General features: G+C 56.0%; 1 protein-coding gene across 1 annotated transcript; it reads right to left on the bottom strand.

The window, feature by feature from the left end:
* Window positions 1–7,302: 7,302 nt before the first annotated feature.
* OVOL1 (ovo like transcriptional repressor 1) lies at window positions 7,303–17,645 on the bottom strand (the record flags this gene model as incomplete). Its single annotated transcript, XM_080707994.1, has 4 exons — window positions 7,303–7,598; window positions 7,751–7,940; window positions 9,540–9,757; window positions 17,546–17,645. 4 exons carry the CDS (start codon window positions 17,643–17,645, stop codon window positions 7,303–7,305), a joined length of 804 nt encoding a protein of 267 aa, XP_080564120.1.
* Window positions 17,646–22,220: the final 4,575 nt, after the last annotated feature.

The following is a 22,220-nucleotide window of genomic DNA, read 5'->3' as shown; positions in this document are numbered from 1 at the left end:
CTTGGCCTGGCTCCCCACCCCACACATCTCCCAGGTTATTCTAAGATTCCTGATTTGTGGGATGGTGGTGCTGGGGATTGAACTCGGCTGTTCTACCTCTAAAGCCCCTTTATATGTGTGTGTTTTGGGGTACTGGGGTGGAACCCAGGGCCATGCTACCTCTGAGCTACATTCCCAGTACAATTTTCTTTTCTTTTCTTTTCTTTTTTTGCAGATCTGGGGATGGAACCCAGGGGCATTCGACCTCTGAGCTACGCCCCCTGTCCTATTTTTTATTCCTTATTTTGAAAAAGGTTCTCACTAAGTTACGGAGGGCCTCACTAAGTAGCTGAGGCTGTCTGGGAACCATAATCCTCCAGTTTCAGCCTCCCGAATGCTGGGATTACAAGCATGCACCACCATGCCTGGCCCCAGTACAATTTTTATTTTATTTTATTTTTTTATTTTTATTTTTTTGTGGTACTGGGGTTCCTGGAAGTCCTTCTACCTCCAGGCTACACTCCCAGACCTATTTTTACATTTTTATTTGGAAACAGGGTCTCCTAAGCCAGCGCACACGGCTGGCTTCGAACCTGCACGATCCTCCTGTCTCTGCCTCCCAAGCGCGGGGATTACAAGCGCCACCACGCCCGGCTATTTTTTTATTTTGAAACAGGGTCTAAGTTGTAGAGAACCTCACAAAGTAGCTGAGGCTAGCCATGAACCTGTGATCCTCCTATCTCAGCCTCCCAAGGACTGGGATTATAAGCATGTATCACCTATTATTTATTTATTTAATAATAAGCCATGTCCAGCTTATTTTTATTTTGAAACAGGGTCTCACTAGGTTGATGAAAGTCTCACTAAGCTGGGCGTGGTGGCACACACTTGTAATCCCAGTACTTGGGACTGAGGCAGGAGGATCACACAGGTTCAAAGCCAGCCTCAGCTACTTAGGCTCTCAATAACTTAGTGAGACCCTGTTTCCGAATAAAATATAAAATAGGTCTGGGAGTGTAGCCCAGCAATATAAACCCCCTGGGTTCTACCCCAGTACCACACACACACACACACACACACACACACACACACACAGTCTCACTAGTTGCTGAGGCTGTAATCAAACCTTCGATCCACCTGTTTCAGCCTCCCAAGTACTAGGATTACAGGCCTGTGCCACTCAGGTTTTTCAGTGTTTTATCAAGATGGGTCTAAAGACTTTTATAGAAAAAAGAGACTATTTTCGTGTGTGTGTGTGTGTGTGTTACTAGGGATTGAAGCCAGGAGCTTTCTTCTTCTGAGCTACTCCAGGGTCTTATTAAGTTACCACATAGCTGGGCTTGGTGGTGCACACTTGTAATCCCAGCATTCAGGAGGCTGAGACAGGAGGATCTGGGTTGCGGATAGCCTCAGCTACTTAGTGCAGCCCTTTGCAACTCACACCCTGTTTCAAAATAAAGAATAAAAAATAGGGCTGGGGTTATCTCGGAGGTACAATGCCCCTAGGTTCCATCCCCAGTAACCCCCCAAAAAAGTTACCATATACTGGCCTTGAACCTGTGATTCTCCTGTCTCAGCCTCCCAAGTATTAGGATTATAGGCCTGAGCCATTGCACTTGGCTAGCAGAAAAGAACTTTTAAATTTAAGATCCAACGCCGGACGTGGTGGCGCACACTTATAATCCCAGCATTCGGGAGGCTGAGATCAGGATCGCGGTTCATGGACAGCCTCAACTACTTAGTGAGGCCCTCCATAACTTACTAAGACCCTGTTTCAAAAATAAAGAATAAAAAATAGGGCCAGAGGTGTAGCTTGGAAGTAGAATGCCCCTGGGTTCTATCCCTAATACTGCCCCCCCAAAAAAAAATTTAAGATCTACCTTAAGACCTAACCTGAGGACCAACTCCAAACTGAGGGATTGAATATATATATATATATATATATATATATATATATATATATATATAGTGTGTGTGTGTGTGTGTGTGTATTTTGGTGGCACTAGGTAATGAACCCAGGGATAGTCTACCTCTGAGCTATACCTCCAGCCGTACTTTTATTTATTTATTTATTTATTTATTTATTTATTTATTTATTTTGCGGGTCTGGGGATGGAACCCAGAGGTATTTGTCCTCCAAGCTACACCCTCTGCCCTATTTTTTATTCTTTATTTTCAAACAGGGTCTCACTAAGTAGCTGAGGGTATCTGCGAACCGCGATCCTCTGGTCTCAGCCTCCCAAATGCTGGGATTACAAGCATGTGCCACCACGCCCAGCTTCCAGCCGTATTTTTTATTCTTTACTTTTAAACAGGGTCTCCCTGAGTTGTGGAGACCTCACTAAGGAGCTGAGGTTGGCCGCGAACCTGTGATCCTCCTGTCTCAACCTCCCAAGTCCTGGGATTACAAGAGTGCCACCACACCCAGCGTAAAAAGAATATATTGTTGACTATAAAACAGAAAGGACATTCAGAGTAGCCCTTGCAGTCCTAAGGTTTCGGGAAAAGCAGTAGGGGTCTGCTCCCCGGCTGATCAGCCCTGCTGGCTCTGCGTTCCTCTGGGCCTGTTGTGTCTCGGCTGCTTACCGGCCTCCAGACAGGTGCTGGGGCCAGCCTGACTGGCCGCCACACCCTGCCCTCCAGCTCTCCCACCGAGCCTGCTCTGGGGCACCTTCGTTCTCCCCTGGTCTGGGCCTCAGGCCTCTACCAGCTGGTGCCCTCCTCTTTCACTAAGTCTTTGTCCTTTCAGATGCAAAAGACTCCTTTTGGGGTCCGTGGGCTTGTGGTCTGGCCACGCCATTTGTCCTTAGTTACATATTGACTGCGCTAATCTCTTCTCTCTCCCGCCTTCCTATTGCCTCAGAGTCAGCTGAGGCCCTTTTCTGTTCTTGTTTTCCCTGCGCCCACTCACCCTACACAGTCCTTGTTTTTGTTTTTTTGTACTACTGGGAATTGAACCCAGGGGCATTTTACCTCCAAACTATACCCCCAGCCCTTTTTTTTTTGTTTGTTTTTTGTTTTTATTTTGAAACAGGGTCTTGCTAGGCTGATGAAGGCCTCACTACTTGCTGAGGCTGTCCTCCATCCTGGGGTCCTCCTGTCTCAGCCTCCCAAGGACTCGATTTACAGGTATGCACCACCATCCCAGCTACCCTGCAGAGTCCTAAGACCGTTAAGGCCTTCAAAATGTGACCCCTTGGCTCAGCCCTGCTGGGAAGTGCTCTTTGGAGGAGGACATGGGGTCCTGCCCTAAGCTCATCTGAGGAGCAAGGAGGGGGGCAGAGCTCAAGGGAGCCAGGAGTTCACTGCCTCCAGCCCTGGCTGTCTGAAGCTGCCCCTGCTCCCCTGGCCTATGTAGACATGGCTGTTCATCATCTGGAACCCCGACGCTGGCCCTGCTCCATTTGAATGTGTAAAACGGGGTTTGGTTGACTTTTCTTTATTTCTTTTATATGGTACTAGGGATTGAACCCAAGGGCATTCTACCTCTAAGCTACACCCATAGCCCTGTTATTATTTTTTTATTTTGAAACAGGGTCTCACTAGGTTGATGAGAGTCTCAGTTTATTTATTTATTTATTTGCAGTATTGGGGATGGAACCCAGGGGCATCCTACCTCCGAGCTAAGCCCCCTGCCCTATTTATTATTTTGAGACAGGGCCTCACTGAGTAATTGAGGCTATTCACAAACCGCGATCCTCCAGTCTCAGCCTCCCGAATGCGGGGATTACAAGCGTGCGCCACCACGCCCGGCTTTATTCTTCATTTTGAAACCGGGTCTCACTGAGTTGCAAAGAGCCTGACTAAGTAGCTGAGGCTGTCTGCGAACAGCGATCCTCTGGTCTCAGCCTCCCGAATGTTGGGACTATGCTTGGTTTTTTCTTTTTTGTGTGGCAAATTTAGGGCCATTGTACCTCCCAGCTATACCCCCAACCCTATTATTTATTTAATCATTTATTTCTGCAGCGCTGGGAATTAAACCCAGGGCCTCATGGGTGCTAAGCAACCACTCTACCACCGAACCACCTCGGCAGCATCTGTCTATTTCACGGTGCTGGGAATGAACCCCCAGCCCTTTCTATTTTTTATTTTGACACAGGGTATCTCTAGGTTGCTGAGAGCCTCACTACATTGCTGAGGTTGGTCTTGGACCTGTGACCCTCCTACGTCAGCTTCTAATTTTTTGTTTTACAACAGAGTCCCACTAGGTTACTGAGTGCTTCACTAAGTTGCTGAGACTGGCTTTGAACCTGCGATCCTCCCGTTAGGGCCTCCCCAGGACTGGGATTACAGTGGCACCGCCACGCCTGGCTTGGTTGACCTTTCACAATGGAAGCTTTTCCAGAGAAGAGAAATCCTCCCACAGCAGGGTTGGGGCCCTTCCTGGGGCCCTTCCCAGCCCCCTGGGCTTCTCATAATGAGCCTTGGAGGTCAGATCGACACTTTTCTTTCTCCTTACAGAGGCCAGGTGCCCCCTTCAAATGCCCTGGACCTACAGCGGAAGCCCAGGCCTGGCCCGTCCTCCTTGTGTGATGGAAGAACATGACTCAGGGCCCAGAGTCCCCAGAGAGATCCGTCTCCTAGGTAGGTGATGCGCAGGGCCAGGTCACCTCCAAATTCCCTCTCACTTGGATGCCCAGAGGTGCCACCAGGGCTTCTCCCAGCCCTGCATCGGCAGCATGTGCCTGCTTCCAGGCAAAGGGCCAGGCTGCCGCCTGCTGTCCCAGCTCCTCTCCCAGCGGTCCTGGCACTTAGGGCAGTTCCCAAAGCTCTCTGTGCTCCGAGGGCAGACGCAGGATCAGGCGAGCAAGCCTGCCAAGACCACTCAGAGCGTGATGGCACCGCAAGGGCAGTGTGAGCTGCCGCCCTGGGGCGACCCAGCCAGGCCGCCCAAGGCCCAACGTCCCAGCAGGGGCATGGACGTTGTGCTCTGTTGTCAGGAATGTGGCTCCCCCTCCTGTGGCAGGGTGCCGAGAAAGGCGGCTGCCACTGGCTCTTGTCACAGGGAGAGCCGAGGCCCTTAGTCAGGAGGCAGGAGTGTCAGGGAAAGAAGGGACCAAGAAGGGACCTTGGGGAGAGAAGGGTCTCCAGGCAGAGGCCCCAGCTGCCATCTCTGCTGCGACCCCAGCGGTCACTTTATCCAGCTGGCCCAGGCTGCCGCCTGCCCCCTTGAGCCCACTGGTCACTGCAGAGGGACAAGGCCCAGCCAGCATGTACCGTGTGTGTGTGTGTGTGTGTGTGTGTGTGTGTGTGCGCGCGCGCGCGCACTACTGGGATGGAACCCAGGGGCTTTCTACCTCCAGGGTACACTCCAAGACCTATTTCATATTTTATTTGGAAATAGGGTCTAAGTTGCTGAGAGCCTCACTAAATTGCTGAGGCTGGCTTCGAACTTGCGTGATCCTCCTGTCTCAGCCTCCCAAGTACTGGGATTACAAGTGTGCACCACGATGCCCAGCTGTACCAACTGCTTTGGTGAATTTCATTACATGGTGTGGAAAGAGACCCAAAAGATAATAAGCCAGCCAGGCGTGGTGGCGCACGCTTGTAATCCCCGCACTTGGGAGGCTGAGACAGGAGGATCGCGCAGGTCCAAAGCCAGCCTCAGCAACCTAGTGAGACCCTATTTCCAAATAAAATACAAAATAGGGCTGGGAGAATAGCCTGGAGGTAGGAAGCCTCTGGGTTCCACCCCCAGTACCACAAAAAAAAAAAAAAAAAAAAAAAAAAGATAATAAGCCAGAAACCTGGACAATGTTAGTTCTTTGATTTTACTAGTGGGAAGGGAGGTTATAAAACAGGACAGACGACACAGAGCCTCATAACTGCTTGAGATTGGCAACGAACCCAGGGGTACAGAAATGTAAACGCAAACAGATAATAGCATTTTATACTCTAGAGCTTCCAGAACACAGCAGCTTCCCAGATGTGCTAACGTAAAATTAAACGAGTCTTCAGAGTCGGTGTACACACAGCTCAGAGTCCGTCCACAGGGCTTCTTTCTCCTGTGTCAGGCAGGAGCCGGGGCCGAATGAGTCGGAGTGGGTGACGCGCCCTCCGGTGGGGAGGCCACGGCTGGTTCTCTTGGGGTTTGGCTTCCAGGGGCTTCCCTGGCTGCCCACCTGCCGCATTCTGTGGCCTTCTTCTGAGCCTGCCAGCTCGCTCTTGGGCAGGTGGGCTGTAACCCCTGCTCACTGCTGACCCACAGCCCTTTCCTGATAGCAGCCGGAAACCGGGCTCACCCTGGGGGCCTGGGCCACCCCCTCAGAGGGGCCCACAGCACAGCCACGGCTCTCTCCACAGGCACTCAAAACTCAGCCCAGCCATTTGGAACAGTCAGAAAAAAGGCCACAAAGAGTTTGTTAACTATCTAATATTCTCCTCCCTCTGCCAGTTTCTAATGTGTTGTTTTTCTGTCCCAGTTGTTTGCTGCTGGGCTAGGGTTTTTGAATCACCCAGGAAAGACTGAGCCCTCCAGCCCAGCTCTGAGCCTGCCTTGGTCTTGAGGCAGCAGACTGGGTGTCGCACTTGACATCCACCTGGCCGGCCTGCGGGACGCGCCCTCAGACCCGAACCACAAACGAACCCAACCATCCAGCCGTGAACCGTGAGTATCCGTCTGGAGCAGGCAGGCTCTCCAGATAACCCGGGGCTTGCAGCAAAGGATGTGGAGGGAGCGAGATGCTGTTGGCAGAAGGGAAGACAGAGGAGCAGCCCACCCTGGAGAAGGGCCTGGAGGAGGCCTCAGTTGAGTATCTCTACGAGTGGGGGTGGGGCGGGCAGCCACCCCAGAGCCAAGGCACAGAGAGTCTGAAATGTCCAGGATACATAGAACCACACTGGGGTGGAGAAAAGCCAGCTCCACCCCCTTAAAAACAGTCTCTGTGGGCACCAAAAATATATATATATATATTAATATCTGTACATTTTTCATCTTTAAAAAAAGGAAATAAAACCTCCTTGGCACCATGTGGCTGATTTTTAGAAAATGAGGTGATATGTGGAAAGGCCTCTTGTGTGCACGCACGTGTGAACAGAGCAGTGAGGCTGCACACACGCGCGTTCAAGGCTGCGGCTCCGTCTGAGGGGCAGGGCACCCCAGCCGTGGGTGTGTGAGCCTCGCCTGTCCCCACCTGGCTGTCTGCAGGGCGCGCTCCTGACCGCTGGCCCGCAGCCCCTCTGGGAAGGAGGCCCCGCTGCCAGGGAATCCGCGCCTGCCTCCGTGCGCAGACCAAGCCCAGCCGCTCTCCCTCAGGCGTCCTCGGCCCGCAGGGCGGGCGTACAGAAAGAAGGAGGTGAGTGGCTGCGGGCGGGCGGCGGGCCTCAGAGGTGGGTGCTGCCCTGCAGGAGGGACGTGACGGTGTTCTGCAGGGCCACGGCCACCTTCTTGGAGGTCTTGCGCAGCAGCGGGCTGTCGGGGTGGTGCTCCTTCAGGTGCAGGACGTGGCCCTCCTGGCTCTCGGACGTGCAGCCGCACTCCTCGCACACGTACAGCTTGGCGCGGCGCTCCTTGTACGCGTACTTCTGCTGCACGCCGTGGATCTTCTTGAGGTGGGACTCCAGGGAGCAGCGCTGCGTGAAGGCCTTGTCACACAGGCTGCACTTGTAGGGCCTCACGCCTGCGGGGACAGGGGCGGCGTCAGGGGCGTCCGGCACCACGCTGAGCGACCCTCAAACCCAGAGCGCTCGTCAGGGAGCTCAGGAGGACGCGCCCGAGGCGCCCGGGACCAGGCCACCCGAGGGACCTTCCCGATGGCCGGCGGCGGCTTACCCGTGTGGGTGCGGACGTGCCTCTTGAGGTCGAAGGTGTCGTTGAAGCCCTTCCCACAGTACGTGCACAGGTGCCTCTTGACGTCGTTGTGGCATTTCATGTGGCGGTTCAGCATGCGCTGGTAGGTGAAGGCCTTCTGGCAGATGTGGCAGGTGAAGAGGTCACCGCTGGGACTGTCCCCTAGAGTCACCTGTGGGTGAGGACCGCATCATGAGACACCCAGAAGGCGGGGCGGTGGGCTGGCAGGCTGAGGGAACGTCACGCCAGCCCCCAGTGCGGCTCTGCCGTCCGCCAGAGATGCACAGTCTGGGGGTCCAGAAGAGCCTCTGGGTCACTGGCCCAGCCTCCTGCTGGCTTCATGAGTTCCCTTCCGAGGCTGTCACCCCGGACCCTCTCACCCACCCTGAGACGAGCTCCCCGAGTCGGGCATCACTTTTCATGGGGAGTACTGGGCGTTAAACCCGGGGGCATTCTACCTCCAAGCTATACCCCTAGCCCTTATTTTTTACTTATTTTCTGTGGCGGTAGGGATTGAATCCAGGGGCAGTCTACCTTCAAGAACAGCTCTAGCCCTTTTCATTTTATTTTGAAACAGGGTCTCACTAGGATGCCGAGTGGCTCGCTAAGTTGCTGAAGCTGGCCTCGAACCTGCAATCCTCCTATCTCAGCCTCTCAAGTAGGATCATAGTCAGGTACCACCACACCCAGCTCATCTTTACCCTATCAGAAGCTACATCTGTCTCTCTAGCTTCTGATAATTTGTTGACTCTTTCTTGTTCTTTCCCCAGGACAGGGGAGATGTCCACTGTGGAGAGTGGTCTTGGTGGCAGCCTCCCCAGGCTAAAGCAACTCTCTGAGCCTGGAGTCCCCACACAGGCTGGCCCGACCCCTGGCACGGCATGGTTCACACCCCTTTGCCATCCTCTTGCCTATGATTCTTCATTTTTCTTAATTAGGGAAAATTTCAAATTTATACAAAAGTAGAGGAGAATCAAGAGTCTGTGCCCATCGCTAAGAGCCGTCCTGCTCTGTGTCGCGGGCCTCCTTCCCCCGGCCTCGCTCATCTGAAGCAGGTCCTGGGCACACTGGGCACCGCTGGACGAGTGTGTTCTGTCCTGTTTTTGGCACCCAGGGAGGTTCCCCTTCGGGTCAGGATGCAGGCCTAGCTACCCACAGTGGTCTAAAACCAAGGGAAGGACACTGGACATCGCTGGCTGGGGCCACCCACCCGCACCTGCCTCGGTGCTTCCCCTCCAGGAGAGGAAGGGGCAGCACTCCGCTCCGGGTGTCTCCGGGCGCCAGGCACGAGCGCAGCGCCCACAGATCCCCTCCCGGAGCCCCACCGTGCAGACCGACCGGGACTGGCCTCTCCTTGAGGCAGGGGTCTGTGCTGCCCTCGTGCCTGTCCTCAGATGCTGACGGGTGAGAGGGTCACTGGCACCTCCCGTGGGGAGCAGCTGGCCCTGCACCAGCCCCAGACCTCAGCCTTGGTGCGGCACCCAGGCGGAGTGGCTCACTCACGGCTTTCCTGGGCCTGTGTGAAGGGATGGCTCTGCCTTCAGTGCTCCCTGCTCTTGTGGCCAAAAGCTAAACTGGACATCCCCGGACAGACTCCAGAGGCTAGCCACCCTCTCTGCGGACCTACTTCAAGTCTCCTACCAGCTGAGTTCTCGCAGACCTTGGCTCAGGGCCCGGCTCCGCCTCTGCCTACGTCTCCTTTGAGCCACATCTTGTGGCCTGGCCAGGGGCTCCACGTGTGCCCGTCCACGGCAGAGCGTGAGGCCGTTACCTTCATCTTGGTACGCAGGAAGGCCTGGTCTCTGCTCTGGGGCTCTGGCAGGCGGCCCACATCTTCAGGGGGCAGCTGGGCCACCACGCAGGGCCCGGGGGCCACACTGTAGCTGGAGTCCCGAAGGCTCATGTCCAGAACCATGGGGCAGGAAGGCGGCTCGGCCACTGACGGCTCTGGCTCCCGGTAGGGCTGAGGTGGGCAGAAGCCCAGGCTGACTGGGGACAGAAAAGAATGGCCAGGTGAGGGTGTGAGGCGGAGATATTATCCAGCGGGCTTTGGGGAAGGTGCCCCAGCAAGGAGATGGCCTCCACCCCACCCTTTGCAGGCACGGGTAGAGCACCGCGCCTCCCTCCCTCCCCATTAAGGTGATTACAGGTGACGCCAGCCAAGCGCCACTGCGCGCTGAGTAATCTGTGTCTTAGCGGAACTAGGAGGACCCAACTGCCCAGCTGATTATGGCGGCAGAGCTGCCCGCCAGCCCCACCTGGGCCAGTCCCTCTGGATTCCAGGCCTGTTCACACTCCCGCAGGGACAAAGGGCACCACTGGCCTTGGCCAGGGACAGCTCCTTGATAGCCACCCCTGGCTGTCTGGGCCACTCTGGGCCCCTGCTGCAGGCTGATTAGGCCGCTGGCCTTGGAGGCTTGGTGGTCCTAGCCCATCCTCCCTCTCTCCGTCACTGCAGCCCATCCAGGCTCCGGGCTCCCCACTTTGCAGGCAAACAGGCCAGGTGGGTGGAGGGAGGAGGTCAGGGAGCGGCAGGTGGATGCTCGTAACAGTCTCCGGGCAGCATGCCCACGCTTATGCAACCCTCCCCCACCGCAGACCGCTCGCTGCGGCAGTCAGTTGGGCTGGGCTCCCTCGGGCCTCAGGCGGTGGCGGTACCGATACCTGGCAGCCCTTTGACACGGCCACTCCCTGTGGCAGACACCTCACACTAAGCGGGCCTGGCCACAGGCCTCAGGCCCAGAGCTGATGGGAGGAAAAGGGACCCTGAACAGAGCAAGGCAGATGGTCTAATTTTTCTTTCTTTCTTTTTTCTTTTTGTGGTACTGAACATTGAACCCAGGGGATTCCACCTCCGAGCTACACTCCCAGCCCTATTTTATTCTTTATTTTGAAACAGGGTCTCACTGAGTTGCAAAGGCTTCACTAACTAGCTGAGGCTGTCACAAACCATGATCCTCCTGTCTCAGCCTCCAAATGCCAGGATTACAAGTGCGCGCCACCGTGACCAGCTCCTAATTTTTCAATCGAGATTTCCCCTAGTCAGTATGTTCTGAGCTCTATGCTTAAAACCTTTAAGCTTGGGAAAGACAAATCAGGAGGGGCGGGGCAGCAGGGACGGTGGGTGTCAGCGAGAGGCTCGGGCGGTCGATCTGGGGGGCCGCCACCTCATCCTCTCCCGGGACCCACCCCGGGACCTGGGCGGAGGATGAGCACGGTAATGGAGGAGGGGTGAGTGTGAAGGCCCCAAAGTTTCGGGAGAGGCCCAGCTGCTCAACTGCTCTCGCCCCCTCAAAACACAACAAAGGGCTGACAGAAGAATGTGCCTGCCCGTGCCTAGAACCCGTTCTGCGGGCACTGGCGTCGGTCTGTCCGTCCGGGGGACTTTAATGAGCCGCCTCATTGCAGGGGTTGACTCAGTGCTGGTCCCGCCTCTCCCTGGCCACGCAGGCTGGTGTCAGGCCACGCTCGGCTGCCGGTGGCTCGTCAGCCCCGGTGGGAGCCCCGCAAGGGACCGGGGCAGTGCAGGGCGCAGCGCCGGCAGCTTCTGGCCCCGCTGCCCGGCCACCGGCGACCTGGGCTGGAGTTCTGAACTGACTGGCAATTTCTGTTTCCATTAATCAAACAGGGACCTCTCCCCTCAGCCTGTCAGGTTGGGCTGGAGTCAGGGAGACGGACTGAGAGTGGGAGCCGGCTGCTCCCTGGCCCGCACTCGCATCGATGGCGTGGCAAGGGAGGGAAGCAGGTGAGGACGGGTTTGAGCTGGGGGTCGCTGTCACCGCTGGGGAGCAAGCCTGTTGTCCGGTGCCTTCCAGCACATCTGGAAGGGCTGGTGCTGAGCACGAAGGGCGGGGCTGGCACCTCAGTGAGGCTGCAGGGCCTGCGCTTGCCTCATCCCCACCCACCAAACCTGTCTCCCTGCCGGGCCGCACGCACAGGGAGGGTGCATCGGCATGCCACCCGTCCTGAGTGTCGCCCAGGGCAGGAGGCAGGAAGAAGAACTGGTTGGACACTGCGGGCGCTGCTCTCTGTCCCCTAATTAGATGTTTCCGGCCAGGCGGTGGCCGCTCGTCACCCGCCCACACCCGTGGAGTGTGGCAAGCCGAGCAGCTGGCCGTCTCCCTCCTTCCACAGGGCTCCCTTCGGCCCGCGCCTCTACCTGGGTAGAGGCCCCGGCCTGGAGCAGCGGATCAAACACGCAAGGGCAGCCCACCCACCAGCCACATCCTGCCCGACTCCCGCAAGGCCCCTCACCTGGACTGAAAGCTACGGGCCCAAATAGTGGACAGATAATGCCCGTATCCAAGGCCTGAGGACAGGACTGGCAGGAGCTGACCCCAGCTGAAGCCCAGGCAAGGAGCGCCCCGCCTCCAGGGTCTCTGGCTGCCCTCGGGCTGCTGCTGGGCCAGCTGTTTTGGATGTGTGTCTGTCTGCACCGCCCAGGTTGTACCCTTAGCAGCAAAGCCTGGGGTCCCCCTGTGCCAGCCAGCAATCACCTGACAGGAGCGGTGCTGCCGACGCAGGAACACAGCAGGTGTCTTGCTATTTTGTACAGATCTGGTCGGCCCAGAGTCCTTCTCTCTGGCAGGATCTGCCCCTTTCCCAACTGCTTTCCCTTCAGCCAGTGCCGGCGGCCCCCATGCCTGCCAGGAGCTGCACTCCTCGGCATCCCTTCCCCTCCCGCCCAGCATGGGCCCTTATGCCCCACACTCAGGATGCCACGCCGGGAACAGTGATAAGAAGGAACCCAGCACCGGCACTGGCCGGGCCTGGCTCCCCAGCCTCCAGTGCCTGCCCGGACCACTTGCCCTCACCTCTTTCTGGGGCAGTCTGTCAGCTCCTGGCTCAGGATACCCAGGCTTGGGACAAACAGCCTAGCAGCTTGGGTGACGGCGCCCCACGGGACAGCAGGAGGCACCTCGAGCCCACCGCCAGGGCCCGAGTTGGTCTTCTGTCCCCACGCACTGGCGGGCTGTCCTCTGTCCCAGCCCCATTCCCTAGGCATAGCAGACTCCTTCCCCTGCCCAGCACTCCCAGAAGTAGACATCATTGGAGACCTAGCCTCTCCAACCCCACCTGCTCAGAAAAGGGTGGCCAACCCCCAGTGTGGTGGCGCATGCTTGTAATCCCAGTACTTGGGAGGATGAGACTGGAGGATCACGGGCTCGAGGCCAGCCTCAGCTACCTAGTGAGGCCCTCCACAATTTAGATAGATCTTATTTCAAAGTAAAAATTAAAGTAGGGCTGGGGGTGAAGCTCAGAGGTAGAATGGTTCAACCCCCAGAACCACACACGTGGCCAAATTCCGACATTACCTAGCTCCAGAGCCAGGCTGGACTGAATTACCTAAAGAAAATCCCAGGCTGCTGCGCTGAGCCCGGCAGGCCTCCCCGGCAGAGGGAGGGAAGGCTTGGGGGGCTTAGAGGCCTGGAAGAGGCCCCCAGGATGTTACTGTAGTGCCAGCTTCCAGGCTGGGTCTATCCCCAGGGGCTTTCCTGGCACTGAGACCTCACCCAGCCACAGCCTGGCTCTGAACCGCTGGAGCCCATGTTGAGGTGCCGGGTTTACCTTCCAGAACCCGGCATCCCACCCTGTCACCCCCCCATCAATACTGACAACTGAGAAGCTCACACGGGGAGGGGTGGGGGTACGGGGGGGGGGTCAAGGGCCTAAGAAGGGGCTTCCTCACCACGAACCCTCCCCAGCCCCCAGGGCAGCTGGGTTCTCGTCCCCGGCCTCCAGGGGCTGTCTTCGCCTGTCCCGGGGCTGTCTTCGGCTCTGAGAGGACAGCGGGGCTGAGTGAGGGAAAGAGCCCCGCCACTGTGATGGCGAGTCTCTGTGAGGCTCCGAGGGGCCCAGGGACCTGGGGGGGAGGCCAGGGCTTGGCCCTCCCAGGCTCCTCAGCCCTCCTAGTGGGAACGGGTCAGGGCGTAGCTGGTCACAACGGCGCGGGAGTCTGGGAGGTGGGGCGGAGGAAGCGTGCCCGGAACTGTGCCCAGTGGCTCCTGGGGTCATGGTTGGCTGGGGATGGAATGGCCCAGCCAGCCCATAGGCCACTGCAGCACTGACTCCCCCACCCTGCCCCCAGCCATCAGGGGCGCCCGAGCGTGGATGAGTACATTCTCTGTCCCATTCCCCAAAACTGTGGGAAAAGTCCAGAGGGCCCCAGGGCACTTGCTTGTTTATGGAGCTGGGGATTGAGCCCAGGGATGTCCTACCTCTGAGCTACACTCCAGACCTATTTTATTCATTTATCATGGCCTAGGGATTGAATCCAGAGCATTCTACCTCTCTGCTCCCCAGCCCTTTTTGTTTTGTTTTTGTGGTACTTGGGATTGACCCCAGGGGCATTGTACCTCTGAGCTATAACCCCTAGCCCTATTTTGTTTCTTATTTGGAAACAGGTCTCACTAGGTTGATGAAAGTCTTGCAACTTGCTGAGACTGTCCTCTAAACTGTGATCCTCCTGGCTCAGCCTCCCACGTACTGGGATTACAATTGTGTCCCACCATGCCTGGCTATCCCCAGCCTTTTTTTTTTTTTTTCTTTTTTTTTGGTGGTACTGGGTTTCCTGGAAGCCCTTCTACCTCCCAGACCTATTTTTACATTTTTATTTGGAAACAGGGTCTCCAAAGCCAGCGCGCGGCTGGCTTTGAACCTGCGCGATCCTCCTGTCTCTGCCTCCCAAGCGCGGGGAATTACAAGTGTGCGCCACCACGCCTGGCCCCAGCCTTTTAAATTTTGTTTTGAAACAGGGTCTTGCTACATTGCTGAGGCTAGTCTTTTGTTTTTTTTCAGTACTGGGGATCGAACTCAGGGGCATTTTACCTCTGACCTACGTCCCCAGACTTATTTTTTATTCTTTTTTTTTTTTTTTTTTGCGGGTCTGGGGATGAAACCCAGGGGCATTTGACCTCTGAGCCACACCCCCTGCCCTATTTTTATTCTTTATTTTGAAACAGGGTCTCACTAAGTTGCAGAGGGCCTCACTAAGTGGCTGAGGCTGTCCGCAAACCGCGATTCTCCGGTTTCAGCCTCCCAAATGCTGGGATTACAAGCGTGCGCCACCACGCCCGGCTTATTTTTTATTCTTTATTTTGAAACAAGGTCTTACTAAGTTGCAGAAGGCCTCACTAAGTAGCTGAGGCTGTACTAGAACTGTGATCCTCCTGTCTCAGCCTCACAAGTACAGGGATTATAGAATTGCACCACCATGCCCAGATTTATTTCTTATTTGTATTTATTTATGTAGGTACTGGAGATTGAACTGAGAGGCATTCTGCCTTTGAGTTACACCCCCAGCCCATTTTATTTATTTGGAAAAAAGGGCTCACTAGGCACTAGGTTGATGAGAGTCTATTTGCTGAGGCTGTAGTCCTTTTTTTTTCCCCCCTGTGGTACTGTGGGTGGAACAGAGGAGCTTTCTACCTCCGGGCTATACCCCCAGACCTATTTTCTATTTTATTTGGAAACAGGGTCTCACTAAGTTGCTGAGAGCCTCACTAAGTAGCTGAGGCTGGCTTCGAACCTGTGCGATCCTCCTGTCTCAGCCTCCCAAGTGCGGGGATTACAAGCGTGCGCCACCACGCCCCGTCTGGCTGTAGTCCTTGAACCTGCGGTCTTCCTGTCTCAGCCTCCCAAGTGCTGGGATTACAGGCATGCAGCACAATACCCCGCACCTTTATTTCTTATTTTGAAATAGGGTTTTATTCACTAAATTGCTGAGGCTCCTCCTCAGCCCCTCAGTAGTGGGATTATAGGCGTGTGCTACCATTCCCAGCTTCACGAGGCTTGTGTGTGTATGTGGTGCTTGGAGATCAAACCCAGGGGCATTCTACCTGTAAACTATCCCCCCACCAGCACTCTATTTTATTTGGGAAAATTACTAAATTACTAAGGGCCTGGCTGAATTGCTGAGGCTGGCTTCAAACCCACGCTCCTTCTATTTCAGCTTTCCATGTACTGGGACTACAGGTGTGCGCCACCATGCTCAGCTTCTACACAGCTTTTTTTTTTTTTTTTTTTTTTTTTTTTTTTTTGGTACTGGGGATGGAACCCAGAGACATTCTACCTCCAAGCTATACCCCCAGCCCTATTTTCTTTAATTTTTTTATTTTGAAACAGGGTCTTACTAAGTTGTGGAGGGCCTTACTATGTAGCTAGGTTGTTTGCAAACCGTGGTCCTCCTGTCTCGGCCTCCCAAGTACCGGGACTGCAAGCGTGCACCACCACGCCAGGCTTTCCACATAGCTTTTAAAGGTAAAATTAAGCCAAGACCCTCAGCAACCTAGCAAGATGCTGTTTCAAAGTAAAAAAAAAAAAAAGTTGGCATTGGTGGTACCTGCCTATAACCCCAGTACTTGGGAGGTTAAGAAAGGAAAATAGAAGGTCTGAGGACAGCCTCAGTAACAATAGTAAGACTGTCAGCAACCTAGTGAAACCGTTTCAAAACAAAACAAGGGCTGGGGGTGGAGCTTGGAGGTAGGAATATCCCTGGGTTCAATCCTCATGACCAAAAAGTAAAATAAAGGTAAAATTAAGTTCTATCCTTCTACCTTTTCCTTGACCTGCAGGCTCCTTCCCTAGAGCCATGAGGGCGCGTCTTCCAGGACCAGCTCACAGAGCCAGCACTGAGCGCTGCGCCCCCTCACCTGGATGGCATCCCCAGGCAGGATGGCCCAGAGTCCCCCGCTGCCCCTGGTGGGACGTCTGAGGGCTCCGGCCGCCGCCACCACTCCACGGTGGTCACCAGGATGATGGTGGGAAAAGTCACTCTGGCCCTCGGAAGTCAGGGCTTCCAACAGAATTCCTTTGTCTCTGTTAAAGTCCATACCTGATCTGTCACTAATTGGGATGTGAAATAAAACTAAAAATAACAGCACACTGGGCCTGGCTCAAGGCTCAGCAGCTCACCTCTCACACAGTCCAAGTGTGGTTTATCAGATCCCAGGGAGCAGCTGAGCAGCAAGTCAAACACGGGCCAGGGCCCCACGGGCCCTTCCCGCAGGGGAGCGGAGTGCCGGCCAGGGAATATGGCCAGCAGGACACTACCCTCCTCAGGTGGGGAGGCACTCGCTTCCCTTCGCCTCGGTTTCCCCATTGGGGTCTTGAGGCCTTCTGGCACATTCTCTTGCTTAAGGAAGTTATAGAAGAGTGGCCCAGCCCCTTGAGATAAGGTTAAGCTTCAGTACATCCCACCCCCACCTCAGGCCATTGGATCTGGCAGGCGGGGACACAGAGACCTCACCTCTGCCCCCTCCCCAACTGCCTAGTCAGGAAGGAAGCAGGCGAGAGCCCCTACAGGGACCCCCACCACCAGTGCCCTCATTTCCTGACTTTTCTACAAGGCTGGGCGGTGCCAGGGAATCTGCAGATCAAGGGTCAAAGTCGGCTGGTTAATTACCACCTCTCCCTCCTCGGAGGCGCTGTGCAGGGCGTTGAGCAGCCCCCACCCCCAAGCCGGGGAGGGGGGTAGCCGTTAGCCAGCCTTCTCCTGACCCAAGAGTTGGTGGGGGGAGTAGAGGTGTCCTCAGGGCCCGGGGAAGATGCCGCCGGAGGAGAGACAGCTCTGGTCACTCACCCAAAGTTGACGACGCCGTCGAGGCGCCTTCCACCAGTCGGCCGGCGCCCGCCTGCCCGCGGCCGTGGGCTCCTTGGTAAGGGCTGCTCCCGCCCGCGTGCCCGCCCCCCGCGCCAGGCTGCCGTCCGACCCCGGCGGCCCGGCCCCACTCCCTGGAGGCGGCGGCGTGCGGAGGGCACGAGGGCGGCCCCGCTCACCTGGCACGTAGATCTCGCCGCGCTCCTCGTCCGGGAGCTCGCTCCAGTTCCTCTTGCACGTGGAGACGCACGGCTTCTTCACCAGGAACGCGCGGGGCATCTTGGATCCCGCGGGCGGCGGCGGCGGGGCGCGGGGGTCCGGCGGCCGAGCAGCGGGGGCGAGCGCGGAGCCGGCCCGCTGTGCTCCTCTGCTCCTCCTCTGCTCCTCCTCTGAGCTCCTCTCTCTGCTCCTCTCCTCTGCGCTCCTCTGCTCCTGAGCTCCTCTCCACTCCTCTGAGCTCCTCTGCCTCCTCTCCTCCACTCCTCGGTGCTCCTCTCCGCTCCTCTCCTCTGAGCTCCTCTGCTCCTCTCTTCTCTCTCCTGTGCTCCGCTCCTCTGCTCCTCTCCGCTCCTCTGCGCTACTCTCTGCTCTCCGCTCCTCTCCTCTGAGCTCCTCTGCTCCTCTCCTCTCCTCTCCACTCCTCTGCTCCTCTCTTCTCTCCTCTCCTCTGAGCTCCTCTCCACTCCTCTGTGCTCCTCTGCTCCTCTCCTCTCCTCTCCTCTGAGCTCCTCTCCACTCCTCTGCTCCACTCCTCTGTGCTCCTCTGCTCCTCTCCGCTCCTCCTGTGCTCCTCTCCTCTCCACTCCTCTGCTCCTCTCTTCTCTCCTCTCCTCTCCTCTCCTCTCCACTCCTCTGTGCTCCTCTGCTCCTCTCCTCTGCTCCTCTCCTCTCCTCTCCTCTGCTCCTCTCCTCTCCTCTCCTCTGCTCCTCTCCTCTGCTCCTCTCCTCTCCTCTCCTCTCCTCTGCTCCACTCCTCTGCTCCTCTCCTCCGCGCCGCGCTCCGCGGTCCCCGCTCGCGGCCGCCCCGCGTCTGCAGCCGGGCGCGGGCGGCGGGCGCTTTATGGCTGGCGGCGGGCGGGCGGCGGTCGGGTCTAATTAGCCGGGGTGGCCGGGCGGCGATGGCGCATGCGTTGGGAAATAACGGTGACAACCCACCTATCGCTACCTGTCGGACCGGTTCCTCCCGCGGGCGGCGCCTCGCGGCCGGCTGGTTTCGGGGGAGGAGGAGGAGGAGGAGGGCAACGTTATGTGCACCGGCCCCGCCGATGAGACGAAACTGGCCGGCCGCGGGCGCAGCCCCACCTGTGCGGCCGCGGGCGCACGTGGCGGCGCCAGGCCCCGGCCCCGCGGGAGGGGAGGCGCCTTCTGCCCCTGAAGGCTCCGGGGAGGCAGGGGCAGAGCCCACCGCACCCGCCGCCCCAGCGCCGCGGGCACTGGCTGTACGCGCCCGCCCGGCTCCCCCGAGCCCAGGAAGCGGGATTCCAGGCGCGGCGAGGCGGGAGGAGGCCGCGGCCGCCGCCCCCGGCCCGGCGAGGTCCCGCCCCCCGCTCTGCGCTCGCCGGGCCCGCGCGGGGTGCTCCCCGCAGCGCCCGAGGGCGGCCCGGCTGGGCTGCTGCTCCAGAGGAGCCGCTAAGGGCAGATGGGACCCACCCCCAACACGGTAGGGCTCCTGCAGCGCCGGAGCCTTTCCTAGATGTATTGAATGTTTGCTGGGATAGATAGTGAGGAAACGAATCTGATAAATGACTTCTCCCAGTAGGAGTCGAGAGAGACTGCTAAGGAGGCCGAGGCAGCTAGTTGGAGGTGACCGTGCCTTCAAGAGTGGGGAGCTGGCTTCCAGAGGTCCTTTCCCTGCCGCGGCGCTAATGCGGAGGCCCCCAGGGGCTGAGAAGAGCTAACTTCGGGGGCTGCGGGCTCTTCCCTCACTCCGCAGCCTGTTTGCCCAAAGGCCTTTCTTCCTGTGGCCTCAGGGAATGCGCTCCCCTCCCCTCCGGGGACCACTGGGAGGATGCGGCCAGGGGGTGCTAACGTTTGCTCCTCCCCCCAGGCTCTCACCTTCATGAAACCCACCCCCTGTCCACCGTCCTCTGACCCCGGACCCTGTCCTCCTGCCGACATTAAGTGAGCGACTACCACCTACCTCCGTAATCTTTAGCGGTAAATCTTGGAGTTATCAAAGTCTGTCTAGGAGAGGGGAGTGTAGCTCACCCATTCCACAAATCTGTCCTGAAAGCCGGGCGTGGTGGCGAATGCTTGTAATCCCGCGCTTGGGAGTCGGGACAGGAGGATAGGACAGGTTCGAAGCCGAGCTGGCTTAAGAGACCCTGTTTCCAAAAATTAAAAAAAAAGTATAAAATCGTTCTGGGAGTGTAGCCTGAAGGTAGAAGAGCTTCCAGGAACCCCAGTACCACACACACACAAAAATCTGTCTTGAGCACTTTTATGGTGCTAACCTCTGATGGGCTGGCACGCAGTGGGTGCCCAATGGAGCCTATGAAGAGGCTACAGATAACCCTGGTCACAGACCGGCTTTCTCATCAGTGGAGCAACTCAAAAGTGCAGGCTAGGTGGCACAAGCTTGTAATCCCAGCGCTTGGGAGGCTGAGACAGGAGGATTGAACAGGTTTGAAGCCAGCTGCCCAGCTCAGGCCTTTTTTTTTTGCAGGTCTGGGGATGGAACCCAGGGGCATTTGACCTCCAAGCTACACTCCCTGCCCTATTATTTATTCTTTATTTTGAGACAGGGTCTCACTATGTTGCAGGGGAGCTCACTAAGTACCTGAGGCTGTCCGCAAACCGTGATCCTCCAGTCTCAGGCTTCCCAATGCTGGGATTACAAATGTGCGCCACTATGCCCGGCAGACCCTGTTTTAACATACGAAAATAAAAAATAAGCTGGGCAGGCATGTAATCCCCGCATTCGGAAGGCTGAGACAGAAGGATCAGGGTTTGCAGCCATCCTCAGCTACTTAGGCCCTTTGCAACTCAGCGAGACACTGTTTTAAAATAAAGAATAAAAGCCAGGCATGGTGGCACACGCTTGTAATCCCAGCATTTGGGAGGCTGAGACCAGAGGATTGTGGTTTGCGGACAGCCTCAGCTACTTAGTGAAGCCCTCTGCAATTTAGTGAGACCCTGTTTCAAAATAAAGAATAAAAAAAAAAAATAGGGCAGGGGGTATAGCCTGGAGGTAGAATGCCCCAGGTTCCATCCTCAGACCCACAAAAACAAAACAAAACAAAAGAATAAAAATTAGGGCTGGGGATATAGCTAGGAGGTAGAATGCCCCTGGGTTTCATCGTTAGCACCACAAAAACAAACAAATAAGAAAAAAAGCCCGGGGGTGTAGCCCAGAGGTAGAAATCCCCTAGTATCCCAAAACATAAAATGAACTGGAGTTGAGGCCAGGTGTGGTGGCACACACTAGTAATCCCAGCCCTTGGGAGGCTGAGACAGGAGGATCGCACAGGTTCGAAGCCAGCCTCAGCTACTTAGTGAGGCTCTCAGCAACTTAGTGAGACCCTGTTTCCAAATAAATTATATTTAAAAAAATAGGGCTGGGAATATAGCCCAGAGGTAGAAAGCCCGTGGGTTCTACCCCCAGTACCACACACACAAAATCTATCAAAAACGACCTGGAGTTGTAATTTGGAGATAGACTGCATATACCACACACATACATATATGTATATGTATATTTTTGTGTGGTGGTACTGGGGATAGAACCCAGGAGCTTTCTACCTCAAGGCTACACTCCAGATCTATTTTATATTTATTTGGAAACAGGATGTCACTAAGTAGCTGAGGCTGGCTTCAAACCTGCGCGACCCTCCTGTCTCAGCCTCCCAAGTGCTGGGATCACAAGCGTGCGCCACCGCGCCCGGCTCCGTATATGTATCTCGGCTGGCCATGGTGACCCCCGGGTGGAGTTCAGCAGTAGAATGTGCTTGGTTCTATCTCCAGGACCACACACACAAAAAAAAAATCCCATTTTCTTGACTCATGTGACCCACTGTCCTTTCATTTCCAGCTCTTGGTAGGGATAGATATGGAGCAAATTTCCTTATTAGTGGGAAATAGCGTCAGGTGGTCAGTGGTGAAAGGCGGCTGGTGCTGGCTGTCAGGGAGACTGAGGGAGGTAGGGACTGGAGAACACGCCCATCTAGTAGGCAATCGCCAGTGTCAATGGGTACACAAACACGATGTGGCCACTCTTTGACATTTTTTTTTTTTTGGTGGGTCTGGGGATGGAACCCAGGGGCATTTGACCTCCGAGCTACACCCCCTGCCCTATTTTTTATTCTTTATTTTGAAACTGGGTCTCACTGAGTTGCAGAGGGCCTCACTAAGTAGCTGAGGCTGTCTGCGAACCTCGATCCTCCAGTCTCAGCCTCCTGAATGCTGGGATTACAAGTGTGCGCCACCACGCCCGGCTCTTTGACATTTTTTAAAAAGCCAGAAATTCAGATTTGCAGGTGAAACCTACTAATTTTTGATGTTAGCTAACATTCTTTTGTGTGTGGAGGGGGTAATGGGGAACCCAGAGGTACTCACCCTCTCAGCTACACCCCTAGCCCCCTTTTTTTGCAGTACTAGGGATGGAACCCAGAGGTATTATACCTCCAAGCTACACCCCTAGCCCTATTTTTTTTTTATTCTTTATTTTGAAACAAGGTCTCACTGAGTTGTGAAGGGCCTTGCTAAGTAGCTGAGGCTGCCCACGAACTGCGATTGTCCTGCCTCAGCCTCCCAAATACTGGGATTACAAGTGTGTGCCGCCATGCCCGGCTTTCCTAGCACTTTTAAATTTTTTTTTTTTTTTTACTTTGAAATAGTGTCTTGCTGAGTTGCTGA

The sequence above is a fragment of the Muscardinus avellanarius genome (genome assembly GCF_963383645.1).
Source record: "Muscardinus avellanarius genome assembly, chromosome: 1".
NCBI classification, from domain to species: domain Eukaryota; kingdom Metazoa; phylum Chordata; class Mammalia; order Rodentia; family Gliridae; genus Muscardinus; species Muscardinus avellanarius.
The sequence above is the reverse complement of the archived record's forward strand: the minus strand, read 5'-3'. Positions and strand labels throughout refer to the sequence as shown.